General features: G+C 36.7%; 2 protein-coding genes across 3 annotated transcripts in view; both read left to right on the top strand.

The window, feature by feature from the left end:
- The first annotated feature begins 1,343 nt into the window (after positions 1-1,343).
- plaua (plasminogen activator, urokinase a) lies at positions 1,344-6,036 on the top strand. The gene is made up of 11 exons (XM_060871415.1): positions 1,344-1,459; positions 2,656-2,746; positions 2,862-2,931; positions 3,049-3,202; positions 3,479-3,576; positions 3,698-3,718; positions 3,819-3,996; positions 4,090-4,235; positions 4,432-4,572; positions 5,003-5,163; positions 5,265-6,036. The coding sequence occupies exons 2-11, from the start codon at positions 2,693-2,695 to the stop codon at positions 5,460-5,462; spliced, it is 1,221 nt and encodes a 406-aa protein (XP_060727398.1). The 5' UTR covers positions 1,344-1,459; positions 2,656-2,692; the 3' UTR covers positions 5,463-6,036.
- Positions 6,037-17,092: 11,056 nt separating this feature from the next.
- Positions 17,093-23,867, top strand: part of vcla (vinculin a) — a 37,811-nt gene continuing 31,036 nt past the window's right edge. Inside the window, exon 1 of one of the 2 annotated variants that reach the window (XM_060872660.1) lies at positions 17,093-17,469. In XM_060872660.1, coding sequence (XP_060728643.1) covers positions 17,302-17,469 — 168 coding nt within the window. In that variant the 5' untranslated portion in view covers positions 17,093-17,301. The remainder of the gene's footprint in view (positions 17,470-23,867) is intronic. The other variant, XM_060872659.1, reaches the window with a different exon arrangement.

Raw genomic sequence — 23,867 nt, forward strand, 5'->3', positions numbered from 1 at the left:
CTGCACTATTTGTTTCTAATTGTTTAAACAGTTTAAATTCCTGTTTGGTCACAGAGTTCTTTAAAAATTCATCTCAAAATTATTGTTTTTCTCAAGAAAATCTTTTTTCTTGTAAATTGTAAAATATTTCAAAGAAGTGGTGCAACGGTGAGACACCAACAGAATCCTGTTAATGCTTACTACTGTTGTAATTTTTTTGTGATCAGTTCTGTAGAATAAATAATACACAAATAAATAAATTGGATTTATTCAATACTTGAATGAATAAATATTAACACATGATGATGAATCCTTGTCATTCCCAAAATCAGTGAATACTTGCTGTCCAGTGAGATCCTTCTGCGGGGTTAGATTTTGTCTGCCCATGTATTTTGTTTTCTACACACTTATCTTCATGTGGAAACACAACATCTGATATTTCACAGTGTACAGGAAGTCTGTTCAGGCAGGATGATGACAGAATGCTTCACTGAACATACAAGGTGTTAGGTTACTAAATGAATACACTCATAGCATGTCATAGTATGGATATTAGAAATTGTGTTATATATGTAAAATGTAGCTCATCTACTAACAAGGTCTAAAGACAACAGGAAATATATTTTAAGGACATAATTTGTGTCCTATTTGAAGGATACACCTACAAGCTTTTTGGCCAGTGAGCACAAAAAAATCTTCAAATACAGAGATGTTGTCTTATTATATCATGCAATTACTCATACACAAGACTTTTATCACAACCTCTTTTATTATTTTATGAAATGTCAGTAGAAAGCAGTGTTTCTTTTATAAGTAGTGTTTTCATAATGCTTTTCACATGCATCTCTACAAAGTCTGCTGATAACAAATCTTCACAAATGGAATACAGTAAGTTAAAAAAACACATATAAGTAAGCACACAAAACAAAGTGCATTCTTAATCATAAATGAAATACTGGAACTTTGATGATATGTGGAAATACATGCAAGCACCTACACATTTCCAGTGAAAACACAATGATGTCATTTAGTTTCTGTATCTCTAGGTCTTGAAAATCCCCCTATCTCTCCACCCTAATTGTGTGTGTGAGTGTGTACATTTTATACACTCTAAATATATATTGTACATTATATGTACATTGCATTACATGATGTGCACATATATATGTATATAGGAAATAATGTGCATATTAGTAATGTGATACCATATTAGGACTCTAACACCAATTAAAAGTAGGAAGTCTCTTGACTCACACATCATGAATCATCACTTATCATTCTCAGAATATCCCATATACTTGTAAAAACATCTATGAGTCTTTCTTTAGTCCCGCCTCTCACAGCCAATCACAGCCTCCTAGAGCCATATAAAATCCGAGACCAACAATCTTAAAACTAGTGCCATCAAAGGGAACATCTAAGAGCAAAAATAACACCGTGAAACAACTGTGAGAAAATCTCCAAAACTGATTTCTGAAAGGTAAGCACTTGCTTTTGTAATCACCTTCAAATATTTTCACTGCAAACCTACAGCAAAGACCAGCACTTCCTTGAATATGTAGATACCATAAATATGTATTATGAAACAGTATATTGCTAATGCATGTGTAATATATTCATCTCAAAGACTTTTTAAGGAAAATGTTTGCCTTTATTTTGAGTTTTTTTAATGCCTAAATTAGCTGCATATTCTTAAGTATGTATGTATGTATGTATGTATGTATGTACTGTATGTATGTATGTATGTATGTATGTATGTATGTATGTATGTATGTATGTATGTATGTATGTATGTATGTGTGTATGTATGTATGTATGTATGTGTGTATGTATGTATGTATGTATGTATGTATGTATGTATGTATGTATGTATGTATGTATGTATGTGTGTATGTATGTATGTGTGTATGTGTGTGTGTGTATGTATGTATGTGTGTATGTGTGTATGTATGTATGTATGTATGTATGTATGTATGTGTGTGTGTATGTATGTATGTATGTATGTATGTATGTATGTATGTGTGTATGTATGTGTGTATGTGTGTATGTATGTATGTATGTATGTATGTATGTATGTGTGTGTATGTATGTATGTATGTATGTATGTATGTATGTATGTATGTGTGTGTGTATGTATGTATGTATGTATGTGTGTATGTATGTATGTATGTATGTATGTATGTATGTATGTATGTATGTGTGTATGTATGTATGTATGTATGTATGTATGTATGTATGTATGTATGTATGTATGTATGTATGTATGTATGTATGTATGTATGTATGTATGTATGTATGTGTGTATGTATGTATGTGTGTATGTGTGTATGTGTGTATGTATGTATGTGTGTATGTGTGTATGTATGTATGTATGTATGTATGTATGTATGTATGTATGTGTGTGTATGTATGTATGTATGTATGTATGTATGTATGTATGTGTGTATGTATGTATGTATGTGTATGTATGTATGTATGTAAATATTTAATATCTATCTATCTATCTATCTATCTATCTATCTATCTATCTATCTATCTATCTATCTATCTATCTATCTATCTATCTATCTATCTATCTATTGAACATGTTCTTATTTCTTCTGTAAAACATTCTTTCTGTAAAACATTCTTCTGAAGTATACAACACTGATGCAGCTGTTCTCACGTGTCTTTCAGAGACTGCATATAAGGCAGACAACAGTTTGTGGTCAAAATGTGGTTGCTGATCACATTAATAATGACGTGTTCACTTAATGAAGTTGTTGAGGTGGGGTGAAAAAAGCAGAACTACTTGTTCTTGTTTCCAAAATTAACTAACCGGTATTGTCAGAGTTTGTCATACTTATTTTTTTTCTGTCTGGTTTTCTTCCTTCCCCCTTCAGTCATCTAAACAAGAATATTTCCCATGGATAACAAATGTCATTGAATCAGTAAAATACAGTAAACAACATGGTAAGTCTATAATTTGTAAACCTCAGTAATGTAAACTCATCTCTCCTAATTGAAATAGATTTGAGTTAGGTGTTTGCTCACCATCATGAATGGTCTTCTCATTCTCTTCTCTACCAGATGTTCCTTGCCTGGCTAAGGGCAGTAATGGGAATGAATACAGAGGAACTGTCTCTGTAACATCCGATGGAGAGAAATGTCTCTACTGGGATCGAACCCAGTATATAGGAAGGAGAGCTGTTTCCCAAGGACTTGGAAAACACAATTACTGCAGGTAATGCTCGGGATCATTTTTAAAATAAAAGTGCCTTTAAAGTGCCTTTATTCTCCTTTTAATGCAAAAAAAAAGACTAAATTGGAAAAAAAATGTTATTTAAGTTATTGTTACCGTTGTTTATAGTCACTATGCGTGGGAACTAGAAGAGTGCAATCCTTCTTCCCTAAAATAATCATAAGCTTGCAGAATCAATCTGTGAGTCATGTTCCGAATAGGAACATGTGCCTAGATTTGCACTTGGTGGTGTGACATGTCCATGGCTTCATTTTGCAGAAATCCAGATAACAGTCATAGACCATGGTGTTGGGTTAGGGGACACAAACAGAAAGTTCAAAAATTCTGTAATATTCCACAGTGTGAAGCAAAGACAGGTGGGTACCTTTATTGTTATTTTAATATTTTTATACATAAAGGAACAAACACAAAATATAAAAAATCATGGTTTCATTATTAATTCCCTTTATTTTTTTTATTTGTATTTGTCCTACCCAGATACCCTAAATCAGGACACTGGTAAGTTTTTAAATTGATCTTGTTTTTCAGTTACTAAAGGTACATTTCAAACTGTACGGTTTCAGTGTTCTTACTGTAGTGCTATGTTTTATACTTTCAGAATTGACTTGTGGTCAACAAATCCAAAAACCGAAATTTAAGATTATAGGTGGATCAAGAACTAAAATCGAGTCTCAGCCTTGGTTGGCGTCTATCTTTAAAGATAAACTGTTTATTTGTGGAGGCACCCTCATCGCACCCTGTTGGGTCGTCAGCGCAGCCCACTGCTTCCCTCTTGGGTATGTCATGCATCTCGGATTAAATGTAATATTCATTTGATGTTCAAAAGTATAAAATGCATTGATTTCACATTGCTTTCTTGATTCAAAAAGCAAAAGAACAAGAAAGCAGGAATATTCTGTCTATTTGGGAAAGGATGCCACCAATGAAATTAATCCAGGAAAAGAGCAGAAGTTTAAAATAGCCAAACTTGTGCTTCATCAGGAGTTTAACAGCGAGGATTTTAACAATGACATAGGTATGCATTTGACACACATGCCCCCCCCACACACACACACGCACACACATACACACAATAATAACATACTGAGCACAATTTCCTTTATTTTCTATGACTTTCTATACATATAACAAAATCTGTATGCAGCTTGTAGTGCAAATCTGATTCCACTTTGTTTTGTTATTTTGCCTAATGATGCTGTTTGTGTGTTTAGCTCTGTTGCAGATTGTGGACATCAATGGACAGTGTGCACAGAAGACTGACTCAGTGAGAATAGCATGTCTTCCCCCAATTTACCAAATGATGCCCTATGGATCTTACTGCCACATTGCAGGCTATGGTCATGAGAGGAATGGTAATTTAGATCATTTATTTAATGCTATCTCTATTTATGTCATTAATGTGGTTTTAAATGTTTCAGAAATATTTTGTAATGATCATAATTTAAAAATTTGTACATAAAAAGGTCCCTTTTTCTAAAACTGAAAGCATTCTTAGTGACATGTCACCACTGAGGTTTTTGAGACTTGTTCTGTGTAATCTGTGAGATGTCATGGTGTGAATGGCTTGAGCATACAGCTGTTATATTTGGCCAAAGTACCAGTGCTGCAATGACACAAAATCTTTTAGTGCTATTCGTGATCAAATTACATACATAGAATTTGAATGTCTGGAATTCTGTACAATCAATTTTTAGGGACCTAATTTAATGAATAATGTCTCTACAGAAAGTCCCATAGCATGAAAGTGCACAATAGTCATTGTTTTTTTTTTCTTTGTTCAAGTTGACATTCCTGGTACCTTCAGATATTCCCACGACATAAAGGAAGCTAAGGTTCAGATTCTCTCCAAAACTGTTTGCCAGATGAAGGATTACTATGGAAACAATGTCACTGAAAACCAGTTCTGTGCGGCTAGTCCAAAGTGGACAGAGGATGCTTGTCAGGTATACCGCCAATTACCACTAAAAATATATTATTGTAAAGTACTTGTCCTTACTGTAAAGATACTCTTCTTACTCTATTGCTTGCCTTTTCACTATGACAGGGAGACTCAGGAGGTCCTCTGTTGTGTGAAGCGAATGGCCGGGCGTTTCTCTTTGGGGTCATCAGCTGGGGTGATGGATGTGCCAAAAAAAATAAACCAGGTGTCTACACAAAAGTCACTAACTACAACAAGTGGATTGCAGAACAAACAGGACTGTCTACCTATACTGCAGGAATTATGTACCCACAGAAGGATTAGCTGTGTTAAGCACCTTTAAGCTTTACATATTCTGCTTTTTAACTCGGAGTGTGACATTCTGGTGGCCTTAATAGAAAACATGCCAATCTGGCATTATCACTGTCACTGTATAAACTTATTGTTGTCAATTAGTATTAACAAGTATTAGTATTGACTAAATCATTACATGATAAGCATAAATAGGATTTTTATTAATTACTGTGGCCACCAGGAGCAATGATAAAGCACTTTTTACATTTGACAAAAACGGTATAGTCCTTGAACCGTTTGCAGCATGTTTCTGAAATATCTATTCTATTTATATTTATATAATTTATAATCTAATTTATTTACTATAAATATTCTGTTTGTAAATTAATCTCAAAGCAGTACTACTGCATGTGGCACCAAAGATCATAGGAAAGAATTTAATTTAATAATATTCCATCAGTTGATGTTTTAATGCATACCTTTTATGTAAGGTACATAGTCATTATTTAATGAAGAATCTCAAATGAAATGTAACTTAATCCAGTGAAAAAATACCAGTGCTTTTTCTTTTTTCCTCGTTTATACTGAAATCTTTGTATTGTACCTGGATTATATTTATGAATAAATATCTATTTTTATACAATTCTTGCAGCTTCTTTTTTTATGCTTTTATTTCAAGGATGGCGAAACATTTTTTAGGCATTTTAATGCATCATCATTTGTTATTTGCTTATGTTAATATTCAGTACTTTTTATTTACTGCCACAAATCTGGGCTGGGCTAGAATTTTTGACTCGGATCTAACATTCTTGCTTTGAAACAGTTCATTGTGGCTTTAGCTAGTGTTGGAAGGTGACCCACCTCCATCTTTATTTTCTTTTAATATGTACGAATGTCTGCTGATGAAAAAAATTCCACCAACGCAACACTACCACCACCATGCTTCACTGTGGGGGTGGTGTTTGCAGGGTGATATGCAGTGTTGTGTTTCCTGTGTGAAAACCTATATATGGCAAACATTTACAAATAGTGCTGTAAGATATCTCATGTTGACCAGTTATGTGTGATGAGAGTAGCCATGAATGTTAGGCTGTAATCTTTTGTAATAATGTTAAATTATTATTATGTGGATACAGTGAAAGACCCTGTGTATGATTTAGATATATGTTATTGATTCCAATGTTAACCACAATATTCTAATGCATATTAGTTAGATTAACCCAGTGTATGTTCTGTCTGATAGTTAAGTAGGTATGTGGTTAAAATCAAACAAATCTGTCTTGATTTTTACCCAGCCATTTCAGAGTGCAGGTTTTAATCCAAAAATCGTACAAATGAAGAAATACAAGCGAAGCGATATATCAACAGAGGACAGTACAAATAGTGCTACCACACAAGATTTTTCATTTGAATCTCTTTTTGGCATCTTTTTATAATTTACATTATTCAAATTGTGTGGTTTCTTTGCTGTTATTATCAACACTATAGAGATGATACAGATTTTATGGGTACATGCACTGCTATGGCTCCATCACCACCCTCACACCCTTAGTTCTAATGTGTCCCAAATGAAAAACAGACTGGTCACTGAATATAAATGCTGAATATAAACATTGACGCTTAATATCTGACTGGACTCCTCCATTCTGTTGTTCTGCAAGCTGTTGTTTAGCAAAATGATGCAAGTTTCCAGTGTACCTATTAATTATGTCATGTGCTTTACTGTATCACCCCAGATATATCTGTACTCCCTGTGCTCTATTGTGTTTGCTCTGTTTTGTTCTTTTCTTCTGCAGTATGTTAGTATTTCCTTTTGTTATTATATTACCCACTGAGACTCCTGTTCCAATATGTTCTTTTTTGTTTTCCACTGACTATCTATGTGTCCTTGGCCACATCATTATTATAGTCGTTATCATTATTGTTGTAGTAAATTTGTCAGTGCTAGAGCGACACTGTGCCTTTCTCTGCATGAATCCAGCATTCTGACGTATTCTCAAGACAGCTGCATGTGGAAGTCAATACTGGGGTGAATTGATTTCTCAGCCATAAAGCCAAATTTGAAATAGTTTCCTATTAAAGGTCATGGATTACTGTAATTTGTGCTATGACCAAGACTGCTATATTGGCAGCTACAGATGTTTTGCTTAACATATTTTGTTATAAGTCTGATTTTGTGGGAAAGCTAACTGTTCATCATGTAAGCATCCTAAAAGTCTTGGTCATGTAATAACATTTAGGAAAATCATGTGGGTGAAAATGTGGAAGTGACAATGGAAATATCCTGGTAATTTAAACAGAATTTCATTCATTTCCGCTACAATACACAATAGATGGAAGTCATGATTCATTATTAATCAGAAGGCATTTACTATTCATGTTTCTATTTTAAATGCTAGAACTATATGTATTTAGTTTAGCAGTTTAATAGTATAAAAATGATATTTTTTATTGCTATTTTCCTAAATATTTAAAATCATATATTTCAGGTGTTCTCTTTTAATGTTTTTTCTTTTGTACTACTTTCATCTTTTTTTTTCTAAACTATATTTTTATCTAAGCTTTTCAGTTGTATGGTACCAACATCCTTTCAAGAAACATGAATAGTTTGGTTTTGCTGCAACAAAAAACAAGAAGCAGTCCTTTCTTATAACAGTCCTTTCTTCAAGAGGGCCGAGTGCTGACCAAGAGAAATGCAATAATTCACTTAAAATGCTCTTAAAATGCAGAAATGCTGTTAAAACAGCTTTTGGCTGCTTTTTTTCCGTTTTTGCCATAATAGACTTAAATTACCCATTTTTAAAATATATTGTGTGTACTGTATTTATATATGTGTATAATTGTTGTCCACATTTTGTCCACATTTTTTGTCCATATTTTTGTCCACACAGGCTGCAGAGGTACTTACTGCATGCAGGTCTACCTGTGAATGCAATTCGTCCTCTGCAAATGATCTAAATGCAGCTGCATGACTTGTTCTCAACCTGCCTAAGTTCTCACATAACACCTCACTGCTGCGCTCCCTTCACTGGCTTCCGGTAGCTGTATGCATCAAATTTAACACACTGATGCTTGCCTTCAAAGCCAAAAATAGTCCAGCTCCCTCTTACTTTAAAGCTCTTATCACTCCTCGCACTGCACCTTGCTCCCTCAGATCTACTAGCACTGCTTGACTGTTCACCATCTCTCAGGGTAAGAGGTAGGTATACAGCAAGACTCTTTTCTCTTCTAAAAAAAATAGTTTTAGGTTGATGGTATCCTAAGCCTGTAATCTAGTGAACCAGTGTTAATGTATTCATCGATAGAGCATTTTGGGCTTAGCTCTGGATAAGGGTGTCTGCCAAATGCTGCAAATGTAATTGTAAATATGTAAGAGTCATGATGGTGTGGATAATTCCCTGCTAGAACACCAGGGGGTGCTCTGGCAGAGTTTGTTATGTCTTTTGATTGTTTTGTGTCCTTATCCCATCCCTGCTTCTGCACCCATGCTCTATATGATTACCTCCCCTATTTATACCTGTCGTTTACCTGAGTCCTCATCTACTGTCCTCCGATTTTGTTTCCTGTTTTCGGCTACTGATTTCATGGTTTTAGTTTTGCGTTTGTAATTTTTTATTTCGGGGGGCACGGTGGCTTAGTGGTTAGCACGTTCGCCTCACACCTCCAGAGTCGGGGTTCGATTCCCGCCTCCGCCTTGTGTGTGTGGAGTTTGCATGTTCTCCCCGTGCCTCAGGGGTTTCCTCCGGGTGCTCCGGTTTCCTCCCCCGGTCCAAAGACATGCATGGTAGGTTGATTGGCATCTCTGGAAAATTGTCCCTAGTGTGTGAGTGCGTGAGTGAATGAGAGTGTGTGTGTGCCCTGTGATGGGTTGGCACTCCGTCCAGGGTGTATCCTGCCTTGATGCCCAATGACGCCTGAGATAGGCACAGGCTCCCCGTGACCCGAGGTAGTTCGGATAAGCAGTAGAAGATGAATGAATGAATGAATGAATTTTTTATTTCAGTCGTTAAGTATTTTCTTCGGTGTTTCCATGTGTTTGTAGTAAATCTTCAGTTTGTTATGCTATCCCTGCATTTGGGCCTGATTTTTGTTTCGGGTGGAGGGATGACAGAAATGATGTTTTCCATTCTACAGATCTAAATCTAAAGAAAGTAAGATTGAGAATAAGGAAATTGTGATGATGGGGATTAAGGAGGTAGCAGGGGAAAAATGATTAAAATATGATTATTAAACAGATTACTTTTTCTGTGTCACATATTGCTCCACATACTTAAAACTTCACTTACTTTAAAAATCATTTAAACATTCTATTTTAAGAAAAATATTTTTTCTAGACCAGTGGTATCATATTGCACACCATAGGACTTAATAAACATGTAATTATTTGATTATTCTGGTGTTTTGTTTATTTTGTTTTTGTGCACATTATTTTATTCCTCAGCGCTTTATATTGGAAACAGATAGAATGAATGATTAAATGTCTGCGATGGAGAGGCATTACTGTAGTAAAAACGTAACCAATAGAGCTTGTGTAGAATTAAACAAGGATGACTTAGATGGACTAACATTGACCTTTTATCCAATGGACTAACATTGAACTTTTATTGCATTTACTAGCACGTGCTTATGATTTTCAGCATATAACTTTGGAATTTACCTTTTATTGAGTAAAAGAAGGGAAATAGAGTATTGACTAATTCACTTTTATAAGAAAGCCACTAATATACAGTGGTGTGAAAAAATGTTTGCCTCCTTCCTGATTTTTTATTTTTTGCATGTTTTTTCACACTTTAATGTTTCAGAAACAAATCAAACAAATTTAAATATTAGTCAAGGATAACACTAGTAAACACAACATGCTGTTTTTAAATACATATTTTTATTATTAAGGGCAAACAAAATCCAAACCCACATGGCCCTGTGTTAAGAAGTGTTTTCCCCCACCGCTGCTGAGCAAAAAGAACATAAAGGCTAGTTTCAGATTTGCAAGAAAAAATCTTGATGATCCCCAAGCCTTTTAGGAAAATACTCTGTGGACTGACAAGACAAATGTTGAACCTTTTGGAACGTGTTTGTCCCATCTGGCATAAAAGTAAAACTGCATTTCAGAAAAAGAACATCATACCAACAGTAAAATATGGTGGTGGTAGTGTGACGGTCTGGGGCTGTTTTGCTGCTTCAGGACCTGGAAGACTTGCTGTGATAAATGGAACCATGAATTCCGCTGTCTACCAAAAAATCCTAAAGGAAAATGTGCGGCCATCTGTTCGTGACCTCAAGCTGAAGCAAACTTGTGTTCTGCAGCAGGACAATGATCCAAAACACACCAACAAGTCCACCTCTGAATGGCTGAAGAAAAACTAAATGAAGACTTTGGAGTGGCCTAGTCAAAGTCCTGACCTGAATTCTATTGACATGCTGTGGCATGACCTTAAAAAGGCAGTTCATGCTCAAAAACAGTCCAATGTGGCTGAATTACAACAATTCTGCAAAGATGAGTGACCAAAATTCCTCCACAGCGCTGTAACAGACTCATTGCAAGTTTTTGGAAATGCTTGATTGCAGTTCTTGCTGCTAAGGGTGGCACAACCAGTTATTAGGTTTAGGGGCAAACACTTTCACACAGGGCCATGTAGGTTTGGATTTTGTTTACCCTTAATAATAAAAACCCTCATTTAAAAACTACATGTTGTGTTTACTTGTGTTATCTTTGACTAATATTTCAATTTGTTTGATGATCTGAAACATTTATGTGTGACAAACATGCAAAAAAATTAAAAATCAGGAAGGAGGCAAACACTTTTTCACACCACTGTATATATATATGCAACGGTTCACAATTAACGTCTAAGCATACATTAGTTCACAACAGGTGGATTAAAAAAAGAGAATACTGAATGTTAATGCAACTGTGCATGCTAAACTCTTAATGTGTTTCAAAGTAAACATTATGATCTTTGAAAAACATGTAATTATTTTATTATTCTGGTTTTTCTTGGTTTACGTTAATGGTTAATTGTTGTTTTTTTTGTTCACATTATTTTATTCCCCTGAGTTTTATTTAGAAAAACTAAATGTAATGTACGGATAAAGAAATTAATGAATTAATGTTTGTGATGGAGAGGCATTAGTAAAAAATTCATCCTAACCTAATTTTCAGATTTAACAGATTTTTGGTGGGAAACCAAGAGAGCTTGTGTAGAATTAAACAAGGAGGATTTAGATGGGAAAATTACTCTGGAGAATCCAGTGGACTAACATTGACCTTTTATTGCATTTACTAGCACGTGCTGATCATTTTCAGCATACAACTTTGGATTTTACCTTTTATTGAGTAAAAGAAGGGAAATAGAGTATTGACTAATTAATTTTTACAAGAAACCCTCTAATATTATTATATATATATAATATTGGCACTCCGTCCAGGGTGTATCCTGCCTTGATGCCCGATGACGCCTGAGATAGGCACAGGCTCCCCGTGACCCGAGGTAGTTCGGATAAGCGGTAGAAGATGAGTGAATATATATATCAGAGGCCCATTATCAAAAACCATCAGTCCTCTGTTTTAGCCTCATGTTATGTTTGCTAAGGCTAACTGTTTATTAGAAACTTATATATATTAACTTTCCTAGTATATATATAATATATACTATATACTACAAATATATATATATAGTGATGTTAAATGAGTTTGCAGTGCCAGTTCATTCAGCACATTCCACTAGAGGACGCCATTTATTTTTTTAAGAAACTAATGTCTAAACATACACCGGTTCACAACAGGTGGATTAAAAATAATGTAATGCTGAATGATAATACTCTGAGCTGTAACTGTGCATGCTAAACTCTTAATGTGTTTCAAAGTAAACATTACGCCTGATCTTTTCAAAACTATTTATTTGACCCCTTGCTCCTGTTGATCAGTGAGAAAATCAGATTTATTTGGTCACAGCATACTGAAGGCTGAATCCATAATACAAAACAGTACAAAAATGTAATCAAACAGCAAAATGAAATGCTGTCAAATTTTAACATTATTGCTATGAATAATAACAGGGGGGCACGGTGGCTTAGTGTTTAGCACGTTCGCCTCACACCTCCAGGGTTGGGGGTTCGATTCCTGTCTCTGTCTTGCGTGTGTGGAGTTTGCATGCTCTCCCCGTGCCTCAGGGGTTTCCTCCGGGTACTCCAGTTTCCTCCCCCGGTCCAAAGACATGCATGGTAGGTTGGTTGGCATCTCTGGAAAATTGTCTGTAGTGTGTGATTGCGTGAGTGAATGAGAGTGTGTGTGCCCTGCGATGGGTGGCACTCCGTTCAGGGTGTATCCTGCCTTGATGCCCGATGACGCCTGAGATAGGCACAGGCTCCCCGTGACCCGAGGTAGTTCGGATAAGCGGTAGAAAATGAGTGAGAGTGAGTGAATAATAACATCCAAAAGTATAGAAAATGTGTGGGTTTTTTTTTTCTTTCTTCCCAAACAAAATCTTTGTACTTATGTGTGCTGTTGCCTTTTTTTAGTGGAGTACCAAAAGTACCTCATTTCTTTTCTGAAAGTGCCAACCACAGCATCTCAATAGGTTTTAGTTATTTCCAGTGCAATTATTTTTGGGTGTCTGTGGTTTAGGGGGAGTCATGGCTGTGTAGAAATACATCTCTGATTACTCTGATGTTGGATACAGACACAACACTGAGACTAGAAGCAGACACAGATATACTGGTCTGACCAAATCCTAATGAATTTGCCTACTTCATGCGTTAAACATTAAGCATATCGTAAATGGATGTCTCTATATAAGGCTTAGATAAACAATAAAATTCAGTTACATATTAGGTAAGACAGTGTGAAGCTGTGTTTGCACTTTGAGCAGATACAGTATTCAGTTAGACTGGATATACTGTATAAGGTAAAAGACGTGTTGTGTGAGTGGATTATTTCACAGTCATGCTGTCAGCTCCGGGTTGTTTTTTTTATCTTAATTGCATTGAGGAATGAGAGGAAGAGAGACAACATTGAAAGTACATCATCCATTGTGCTACATTTGCAAACTCTGCAAATATGGTCATGCTAGATAAAGGCCACTGGTGGACATGAGCAGATTAAAAAAAACACAGTTCTGAACAAGTTCACTCTATTTAGTTCTTGTAGAAGGTGCTACATGCAGTTCTGATTTTCCAATAACGTGCATGTTTTTTTTAAAAAGATAAACCTAAAATAAATACCTTCACATATTTTCAAAAGTAAAAGGTTTTACATAACATTCTGATCAGTTAGAAAAGGCATATTTCACAAAATAAACATACGTTTTTTTGTGTTTGTTTTTTTTACATGCATCTACTGTACAGTTTTATAAGATAAATCCTGGCTATAATTAAAAAGCCCACAAACTGGTAGAAGCTACAAGTAAAACATTATACAATGTTCTCAGTATCAGGAGCCTCCCAAATGACTCTGCACTTCACAGCTGCATTGGAAGCTGCTGAGGTTACAATAAACAATTTACATTAGAATTGCAGGCTACACATCTCTTCCTCCAGCCTGAACCAATCCTTATTAGGTAGCAAGGACTGGGTGCTTGATGACAGCAAGAAGGTGTTGCGCACAAGCCTACTGAAAAACTTGAGCTCAGTTTAAGATCTGCTTGTGTGCTGTTTAACGTTTAAGACATTATACAGTACTTGTGTATCGTTATTTCTCTCGCTATGATAGTGCTAAATACGTAAAAAGCTGACTATATTGCATACTTTATAATAAGCTGTTAAGCAACTGATTTGCCTGGTTCATAACATCTCACTGAATCATCATGTTCCTACAAGCAACAGTGCCCTATTGAACCAGTGAAGTAGGGGGTAGTGGGAAGACACAAACGCTTGTGTACAATTCTGTAAAAATGACACAGTGGGCTGAGAATCTGTCACAGAAAACACTGGGGCAATTTCAAACTGAAAGATAAGAGTTTTTGCCAGTATTAATTAGTTTAAAATTAGATTTGACTGTTTTTTATGGAAATAGTAGCATGCAGTTTCTGCTCACAGCAATCCTCATCATGTTTCCTTGTAACACTAGACCAGTGTAATATAACAACACACAGTACATAGCTATCGTGGACCCATATGCCAATCGTGTAGGTCCAACATGGTCTCACCAGCTAGCTCAGCTGCTCAAACTACTAGACCATCTTTACCACTGATTCATTATTGTTTTTCTAAATTGATCAATAAATGTTTGGAATATAATAAACACATTATATTAGCAGGGCTCTCAAGTTTTGAAGACAGGCAAGAGTCACATCTCCAACCCCAGCAAACCAAGTATTTATTCCATTTCCATTTATTAATTTGTGTGTGTGTGTGTGTGTGTGTGTGTGAGAGAGAGAGAGAGAGAGAGAGAGAGAGAGAGAGAGAGAGAGAGAGAGAGAGAGAGAGAGAGAAATTATGACTGGTGTTGTTTATTGTAAGTGATTGTTGCCTTTTTGGACTCCTTTATCATTTGTAATGTTGGCTTAAAACAGTTAGGCTCAAGTCCAGGAATTTTTAGGGTCATGATTGAGGACAATGTCCCGTCCAGAGACAAGCTGTTTCGTGTTGAGGTTTTGCTCAAACTGACCATTGAAAATACCCTCTCGGCATCAGCATTAGAATGTGGAAACACTAAAACCAAGGCTGCTTGTTCTGAGCAGGTGTTGTCAGTGAACTGGGGCCCCCTGGCACCATCTCAGGGGCCCCAGTTTGAGAACCACTGGCCTAGACTACTACTGTTGGCTAAGTTACAGACACTCATGAAAAACTGATGCTGATTATCTGGGAAACAATCTCTAACAGCAGTCAAAATGTCATTGTTTGTGTCAAACAAGTTGTGAATTTGTTGTAACATTACAACAGGTGATCACGACTTACTCTGTGAATTAATTAATACGCTGCGGCATATTAAATATATGAAAAATAGTACGTTTTTCTGCGTGACAAATACAATGTGTGGAGGGAGAGTGCGACAAAAGACCCAAATGAGTGACTGTCACGCTCAATGCGTGACACTTCAGAGCCCTGTATTAGATTGTTTCCATCAAACTGCACTGCCAGTGATGGTGTACCAGTTTGATATGTGTTTTGGTGGCTGGTAGCTGGTTAAACCAAGCAGAACCTTGAGTGAGCTGAGTGAGTGAGATGTCTTATAGCCACAAATAAAAGTTTTGACAGGAAAGAGCTGTGCTTAAATGACATTCATGCTGCACTGTCTGGTGTCAGAATGACCAGAAAGCAAAATGTGCTCTTCTGTTGTGAATTTGCAGTAAATCACTTTATACTATTATGAACAAATATCTACAATACGTTTTTAAACGAACAATTATAATGTTTTACATGTTCACTTCAATCACAACCATGACAGTATATAGTATTTTAAAATTGTACAGTACATTGCTGATGGATTTTTCCATACTGTATATGGCATATTATTTAACCATAATATATAGCCAGGGACTGGTAAGGAAATCCTGGGCTCCTGGGCAGGAATCCAAGGGATTTGCTACACACGAACCAATACATGGAGCACTAGATGCCCCGGCATATATCCAAATGCAAATAAAAATTGAAGCATTAATATGATACACATCAATGATATCCTGAAAGCCATTTTAACTTATGTTTCACCTCACAAAACTCACCAAATTATTAAAGTCTGATGTGTGTGTATGCTTATCCATGTTGTCAGCTTTAGTTAAAATAACGAACAAAAATAATCGTTCAATGGCCTAATCATTCACAGAGACAGGGGCTCCTGGATAAGTCTGGGTCAGGTGTATAGGTTATCTGTTGCCTAATTTAGTAGGCTACACTATAGTATGATTGTAGGAACACTGCTTTAAATAACCAGCTCTCATTAAAAACAAATATGTTATGGCCATGTAAAGTCACTGCTAGTGTGTTTAAATTGTGAAGTCCTAAACTGTGCCTCAAAAGGACAATACAATTGATAAAACCACTGGTATTACACTCCAACCTCTATTATTAATACCCGAGAGCATATATAAGCTATAAGAAGTAGCTTAGTAATTACTCTGCTGTTCTGAAGGTTGTGAGTTCAAATCTCAACACCACCAAGCTGGCACTGTTGGGCCCTTAAACAAGGCCCCTAATGTATTAATCACTCACTTGTGTGTTCTGTCTCACTTGTAAGCGATAAACTTTTTTTTAAATCTGAAATATTGTAAGAGCACCAAAGCATCTGTGATATCTGTCCAAAGCTTTAACTACTGAATTCTGTGCTGCAGTTTAATGTGAAAAAGTGCTGAAATGAATGAAGACAAGCCTCCAATCCCAGCCCTGAACCTAAGAGGACATAAAGAATGGGATAAATAAACCAGAGGGCTAAGTATGGAGATCCTCACACCGCTTTACGGTCTGGTATCAGTTACTTAGACACATGTTTCAAGAAGGCTCTGCTATAATTTAGTCATACATGATGTATGGAATTCTCTGTGAGTAACTCCAGCCCTTCCCATGTTTGGGCACAAGACATATTACGTTATTTGTAAAGCACTGGCGCCCTTGGCAAGGTTGGAGGCGGGGTATAGCGGGTGCGTCAGCATGTACCAATCAGAGTTAGACCCGGGATCTTCGCGCTAGCTCTGATTGGTTGGGAACTGCTGCTTCTTTCAGTCCGTGTGTTGGCTTCCACTCGGCGGGGGGGATTCAGAAGCCGTCCGTGTGTGGAGGAGTGACCCGGGGATTTCATGATTACCGCATGACGGGGAAAAGCCTGGGGACTGCACGGGTCGGAGGGTTGTCCTTGAAGCATATACCGGGTGGATCGTGAGACGTTGAGTCGTGCACAGTTTTGCCATTTAAAGTGGACAGTCTTTGCGATTGCACGATGCCGGTGTTTCACACGAAAACCATTGAGAGCATCCTGGAGCCTGTGGCTCAGCAGATATCTCACCTGGTCATCATGCACGAGGAGGGAGAAGTTGATGGCAAAGCGATTCCTGATCTCAGTGCGCCCGTGGCCGCTGTACAGGCAGCTGTCAGCAACCTTGTGCGGGTGAGACACAGGGTTCACACCATCAAGATCATACAACACGTTGGACTTGGCTTTCCTGTTATGTCGTTTGTAAACAATGCATGTCGTTATCCGAGGTGAAACTTTTTCAGTGGCTCATGTGCATGTCATATGTCAGTCAGCTTCTCCATCATCATCATTATCATCATCATCATCATCATCATCATGAACTGGATATGCCTTTAAAACCTGAGAGGAGAGGAGAAGTGCGCAGTGGTAGTTTGCATAGTAGTTTGCTTAGTGGAGTCAGGGTGTAGAAGAGCCTGACTGACTGGTTATTCTAGCATCCGGATCAAACTACTGTATTTAGAAGAATCCCAGAAGGAAATCATCGTTTATCTTGTCAGTAGTGGAAAGATTGATAGTTTGCAGAAGTTGTCTAGTTTTACGGTGTCTGAGAATGAGAAATTGCATCCTGTGTCAGTAGTGAATTCATACACTGAATTGGAGCACACTAGCAGAGGGATTCCCTGCCCTATTCCCAGTAAATTCGTCTAGGTGTCAAAATACCAAGCTGCCAGTTCTGCAAGTCACCTGATGTTAACCTCCTTGGTGTAATATACCAGGTTTAGACTTTTATAGAAAGAAACGCTCTTTGAGTTTTCAGCTTTCCTAAAATGTTATGCCGTCATCGTCTAACAGTCCAAAGTGTCCAGAGTGATTTGTTGCCCTACAGTCTTAGGATGGTCTTAAGATAGATGCTATAGCACTTTTAGGAAACCCAAGACAGACCAGTGAGCTCATCTTTTCACAGCACTGACACTCAGCTTCTCTTTCCCAGAAAACAAAATCATTAATTCCACAACCATGAAGCCTGTTTATTGTCTATTTGGCCATAATGCTCACAGCAACAAGATACGCTTTGGTTGGTATGCCCTCCTTTCTCTTTAAACAGACTTACTGTGCTCAGTTGTACATGTAGGGAATTAAAACAGCACTCTTCTGTTAAAGTGATAAGCCTTGCTTCACTTGGAATAAGTGCTGAATGTGTGAAACATCGTCTCCTTACTTAAATGTCTTATATATTAGGTTCAGAGATCTGCTTCTTTGGCATTACAGTTTAAGTGTTTTTTATAAGGTATACTATACAACAGTCCACTGGTTTGATTGGGCTAGTGGCATTCAAAGAGTGCCGCTATTTAGCACAGCACTGATATATTCTCACTGTTTGTATGTTTATGCTTGTTTGTGTTCACTAAGTACAATTCTGTCAATAGATTGAACATTGAATTCATTGCTATACTTCCTACAGGCTGTCAGTCATCTGTGCATTGCATCCAGATGTGGCTTCATTAAAAACTATTTTCATTATTAGTGCAAAAATAAACAAAATGTTTGCCCATATCTCTGAAATGTCAGTTACTTAGTATTAATAACTTGTTTATAGCAGTATCATATATAAGTATTTCTTTATATAAAAGCAGTATTGCATGAGCAAGCTGTACTGAAATTCGGCACGGCTGTATATTACGAAGCTATAGATAATTACAACTGTACTGATATTGAAACACAGTTCTTTGAAATTAAATTGAACAGTGAAAGAAATTCATATTAATGTTTTTGCATTTTAAACACTGACGGCATGATAACACTTCTCCTTTTCACAATACTGATGGCAGTAATGTAACCTTGACTCTTAGCTAATTCTCAAATTTTAAGGTGCTAGAATATTAAGAATGCTCCATACAATCTAATGATGAACAGCTAATAACATTCATTTGGAAGAATTTGTGTTTTTGCTGTAAAAATGTGTTCTCAAGTTTGAGATGTTTGTCAGTGGCTCATGTGTAAAAGCTAAAACCTGTTTGATGACATTTGTGATGTACAGTACTGTGTATCAGCTGACACAGAGTGTGTGACATTTCTTCAGTTTGAACTGTAGCTTTTTTCTCCCAGGCCAGCAATACATTAGACTTAACATCATCTGTGTGTTGACAGAAAACATGTTCATATATATGTATATTTTAAAAACGTATTGAGGTAGTGTTGTAAAGTGTGTTTAACTGACAGTGTGTACCAACTAAGATAAAGCGTAATCATCTGATTCTGTTATTTGTTGGTCAGATTTGATTAGTTATCATCGTAACATGTTACAATTAACCCATGGTGGTACATGTCTTTTTTTAACATAGGCTTTTTATAAGCTCAGCTTTTGGGAAGCTGGAAGAAAATAGTCTGTGATTGAATGCTAATATCAGCAAGTGATTTAATTCAATTTGTGCTGTCTCTACATCCATGTAGAGTTTTTCGCAAGAAGGCAAATCATCACAGATTTCCTCTGTCCAAAACGGCTAACTCACACACCAGCTGGTCTGGAAGTCCGGCAGTGAATGGTTTTTCTTGGAGTATGTGAAGATGTTTGCTATTGCTGCCCAGGAAGCTGTTCAAAAAGATGTTTGGCAGGCTTTACGTACATCGTAGACGACAGATAGACGCTTTTTCTTTCCTATTTAGCAGTCTTTCCAAATAAGGAATAAATAAGTAACAAAAAAATCCCTGTACCATAAGCATAATGATTATAATAAGTAATGCTGATGACAGACAGGGTTCCTTTAATTCGAGGAATAATGTTTAGCTGTGTAGGGTGTGGTGTTTTAAATAAGATAGAAGCACATTGGAATACATAAACAACAGACCTTACTGTTTGTAAAGCAGCTTTTTACAAACACATGGCCAGATTGTGCACTCGTTCACTCCTACGCCTGCTTGCTCTTTTAGAAAGACTTCCATGCTTTTTTCCCCAGTGTTTTTATATTCAGACTGCAAATGTTGTGGTTATATAATTCTGTCCTTCTGAAAGTGTTAGCTTGGTTGTATCATGAAATACTTCAAAAATGTTCCTGGTTGAATGTTTATGTAATACCCTGGGATAGTGATTAAGATGGAGTGGGTTTATTTGTGTAGGTTTGTTTCCTTGTGAAGTTTCAGTCTAAACCATGTGGTTACAAAGTCCATGTGTAGCACTTAAAATAAGGTCAAGCTATCAGATGCACATCTCTACAGTCCTCAAACTGCTGCAGCTGCCAAGGCCATCATAATCTGTCACACTGCAGATTAAGTGACGATTAACACAAAAGATCATCAGGAAGCAGTCTGAAAGTGTTTTTATTGACAGAGATGTTCTGCTTCCTTTACCTTTTTTTTTTAACCCCGTAGTTAAAGATCCTTTACTATTTTTTTATACTAGCTCCTTTATTGTTTAACCCACAAGTGTTAATAATTTGTGTTGTTCTTGTGAGCTTCTAGAACAGCATAATGAGCTCCTGCAGTAATCTATTAATGAAGAGAAAATTGACAAATTTGTGTGCCAACGCCAAAAATAGGCAGCATGCCTGGTACTGTCTGTGACATCTGGGAATTTAAAAGTGGGAAGATGATTGGGAAGTAACACAGTCTCTCAGTGGCTAGTTGTAGAAGACAGCTATGCAGGGAAAGTGACTCCTAGTCTGGATGGGAAAGAGTCTGATGTCAGCGTCTTCTTTGGGTGCACACTCCAGAATGCCTCAGTTGCCCCCTCCCTGCCTCTCGGGGCACCTGTTCTGGCTAAAGCTCAGAGTTGCCTTGCTTTGAATTTGCTTCTGAAGCATCTCAGGAACATTTTTGATTTTGTTGTCCATCTCCAATCTCTGGTAAGCCTCAGTAGACAGATATGTGTAGTGCAAAAAGTAAACAATCATGCAGCCAAACCTCTATGTATAACTATAATGGTCTTTGGCTGCAGTGGAGTTTCACTGAAGTTCTTAGCTTGGGACAGCATGTTGTGGCAAAGGATCCGACTGCTTGGATGTACGAGATGCACAAAGTGAGCTTTTTATGGAAAGAGCTATCTCAACCAAGCAGGGGTCTTTCACAGAAGTCGATCTGCATGTCTCTCACTGCTTTCCCTGCCAAATCTGTCATAAAGTACCGAGAGGCAAATCGTAACAGCAGGGTGTAAAGGGGTAAAGACCCTACCCCCTTTCTATCCCAAAGTGGTGTACGCATCAGCTGCAGCTTAAATTGCCTAATTCACCTGGAGCCAGGCCAGTGGTGAAACACTATATGCAAACAGTTGCTAGTTTGTTTTTAACTTCTACTGTTTGATTCTTACTTTATACACTGTCTCCGGTGTTTACACACCTTCAGTGCACTTAGAGGTACTAAATAGGGAACACGGTTGCTAAGTAAGTCATAAGGTCCGAGAAGCTCCTGAGCCTTTTTTTTTTCAAAGGTAATAAATATTCAACAGTAAAGCAGTACTTTGTAAAAGTAAAATAACTTGATATCTGATCGAAGTTTCTGTGAGATTCTGATAAGTAGTTTAATAAATAGACTAGCCGGGGCTTCAAGTTGCCACAGTTTTTCTGCAGACCTGCTTGTTATCTTTGACTTAGATATAGTCCTAAAGTTATCATGTTGGTCTGAAAGTCTGTGTATTAGTAAATACATTACTTGCACTAATGACAGGAAAAAAAATTCTGTTATATTAAACAATACAGTAAAATATATATATTTTTTGTATTAAAACAAATTGTAGAAGAACTCCAAGTTAATTCCTTAATTGAGAATTAAGTCAAATTGGAAATAGATCATGTTTTCTTTAGACTTATAACAATGATCTTGTGTGGTTCATGCCAGCAGAATGCATCTGGATTTCATAACCTTATATCTGTGTAACTTGATTTTATTCAGCCAGATGTGTTTTCTTGTTTATTGTGGTTCTGATCTATCTGAAGTCTAATCTCAAAGTTCAGTATTCTGGCTTTTTCAGTTCCTTTACTTTAGTATTCAAAATGTCTTGATTGGTTATGTTTTAAAGTATGCATTGTAAAAGTCTCTGCATTTATGTTACTGGTATTATTGGAACTACTCCTGGTTACCACTGGTCATAGGTTTGCAGCTCCTTTGTTATGCACAGATAAAAGTTTTTAAGCTAAAAATTGAATAAGAATGCGATGAGATATGCGATATGTTGAATGCACTTTAATGGTTATTGGAATTAATATAGCAATAAATGCAAGTTCTTATAACCTTTTTGGTGACACTATTATCTTTTAATGGCCTTTTAAATCCAGTTCCCTTGACAAGACTAGGTGATTTGAATGATTTGAATTAGAAACTTGTAAGAACATAAAGCTTAGATGATATAAAAAGATTATTAAACACAATCAGTGATTTGTTTAAAATGTATTTTAATTATATTATTAATTCTAATTGGAATAATCTTATTTTGGATTCCTAAATACCAGAACATACCTTACGTATTATGTAAGTAAAGGAAATGGGTAGAGTTATTGAAAATATCCAGGGTAGAGAAACCAGAAGGGCAGAACTGTAATCAGAAATATCAAACAGGCACAGATGTTTGGGCTCTGGATTAAAACTCTAAATGTTTTATCAAGTCTACAGCATATAGAATTTCATTTGAGTAGAATTTAGCATAAGGCAGAACATTTAGTTGTACATTGTACTATGATGATGGCAGCAATCAGATAAAGCACATTTGAATACATGTCAATGAAATATTTTATTTGGGTTTTATAAATGCCACCACACCCTTCCTCAGAAAGAAGCACTCAAAATCAGATTAGATATTACTGGAAGCATAACCTCCATGAAAGCTGCTGACCTGATGATCTGTTTGGTCAGTCTTTATATTTCCAGCACTGACAGGAAACACCTGGGGTCTGCTTTGCAAATGATGATGATTGTAGATGAGCATACAGTATGTATGTAGATAAATTTCAACTACAATGGCATGTATATAGCGGAAAAACATTTTTTTTACAGTTCTGGAAAGTGTGGACTTTGTTTTTATGTCACGCTTGCCCAAACTGGTCGAATGATACTTAATGATATGTGGCACCAGTGAGACCGACTGAGGAAGGAGCAGCTGGTGACCTCGATTGCTCTCACTCTGAATCCATTATCACAGCACTGAAGTGCACACATCAAACAGCCTTTTTTAGTGAGTCTGCACCTCACTAATGCTGCTCCATGTGCATTTACATCAATTATGCATGGAAAATGATCCATTATAGACCTTTTGTGTCACTCTTCATGCAGACTGTTCTTTATTGCTTAAAATGTAACACAAAGGTGTTTGCGTTGTTCTTGCATGCAGGTTTGTGGTCAGCCTTTTATGGACCTCTGTTATGTAAGGAGGCTTCCATTAAAGGAAGTGTGTTTCTTCAAGTCAGAGTAATCACTTAGAAATGCTTCTGCAGCTCAAGAGTAAACAGCCAAGCCAGTTTTAGAAGGAACCTGTTATGGAAACCATCACTGAAAGAGAGCTCTTTACTAAATGCCTTACAGCATGCTCATGAAAGCACAGAGACTCTTGCGACTCTACGTGAAGGCAGATGTGTAATATACATACAAGAAGAGAGGTATTCATGTTG

Source organism: Tachysurus vachellii, chromosome 6 (genome assembly GCF_030014155.1).
Source record: "Tachysurus vachellii isolate PV-2020 chromosome 6, HZAU_Pvac_v1, whole genome shotgun sequence".
NCBI classification, from domain to species: domain Eukaryota; kingdom Metazoa; phylum Chordata; class Actinopteri; order Siluriformes; family Bagridae; genus Tachysurus; species Tachysurus vachellii.

Bases quoted from the DNA above. Each gene is read 5' to 3' on its own strand.
- plaua (XM_060871415.1), top strand. From the start codon at position 2,693: ATGTGGTTGCTGATCACATTAATAATGACGTGTTCACTTAATGAAGTT. The intron at 3,203-3,478 runs GTAATGCTCGGG...TTCATTTTGCAG, and splicing joins GGAAAACACAATTACTGCAG to AAATCCAGATAACAGTCATA. The intron at 3,719-3,818 runs GTAAGTTTTTAA...TTATACTTTCAG, and splicing joins TACCCTAAATCAGGACACTG to AATTGACTTGTGGTCAACAA.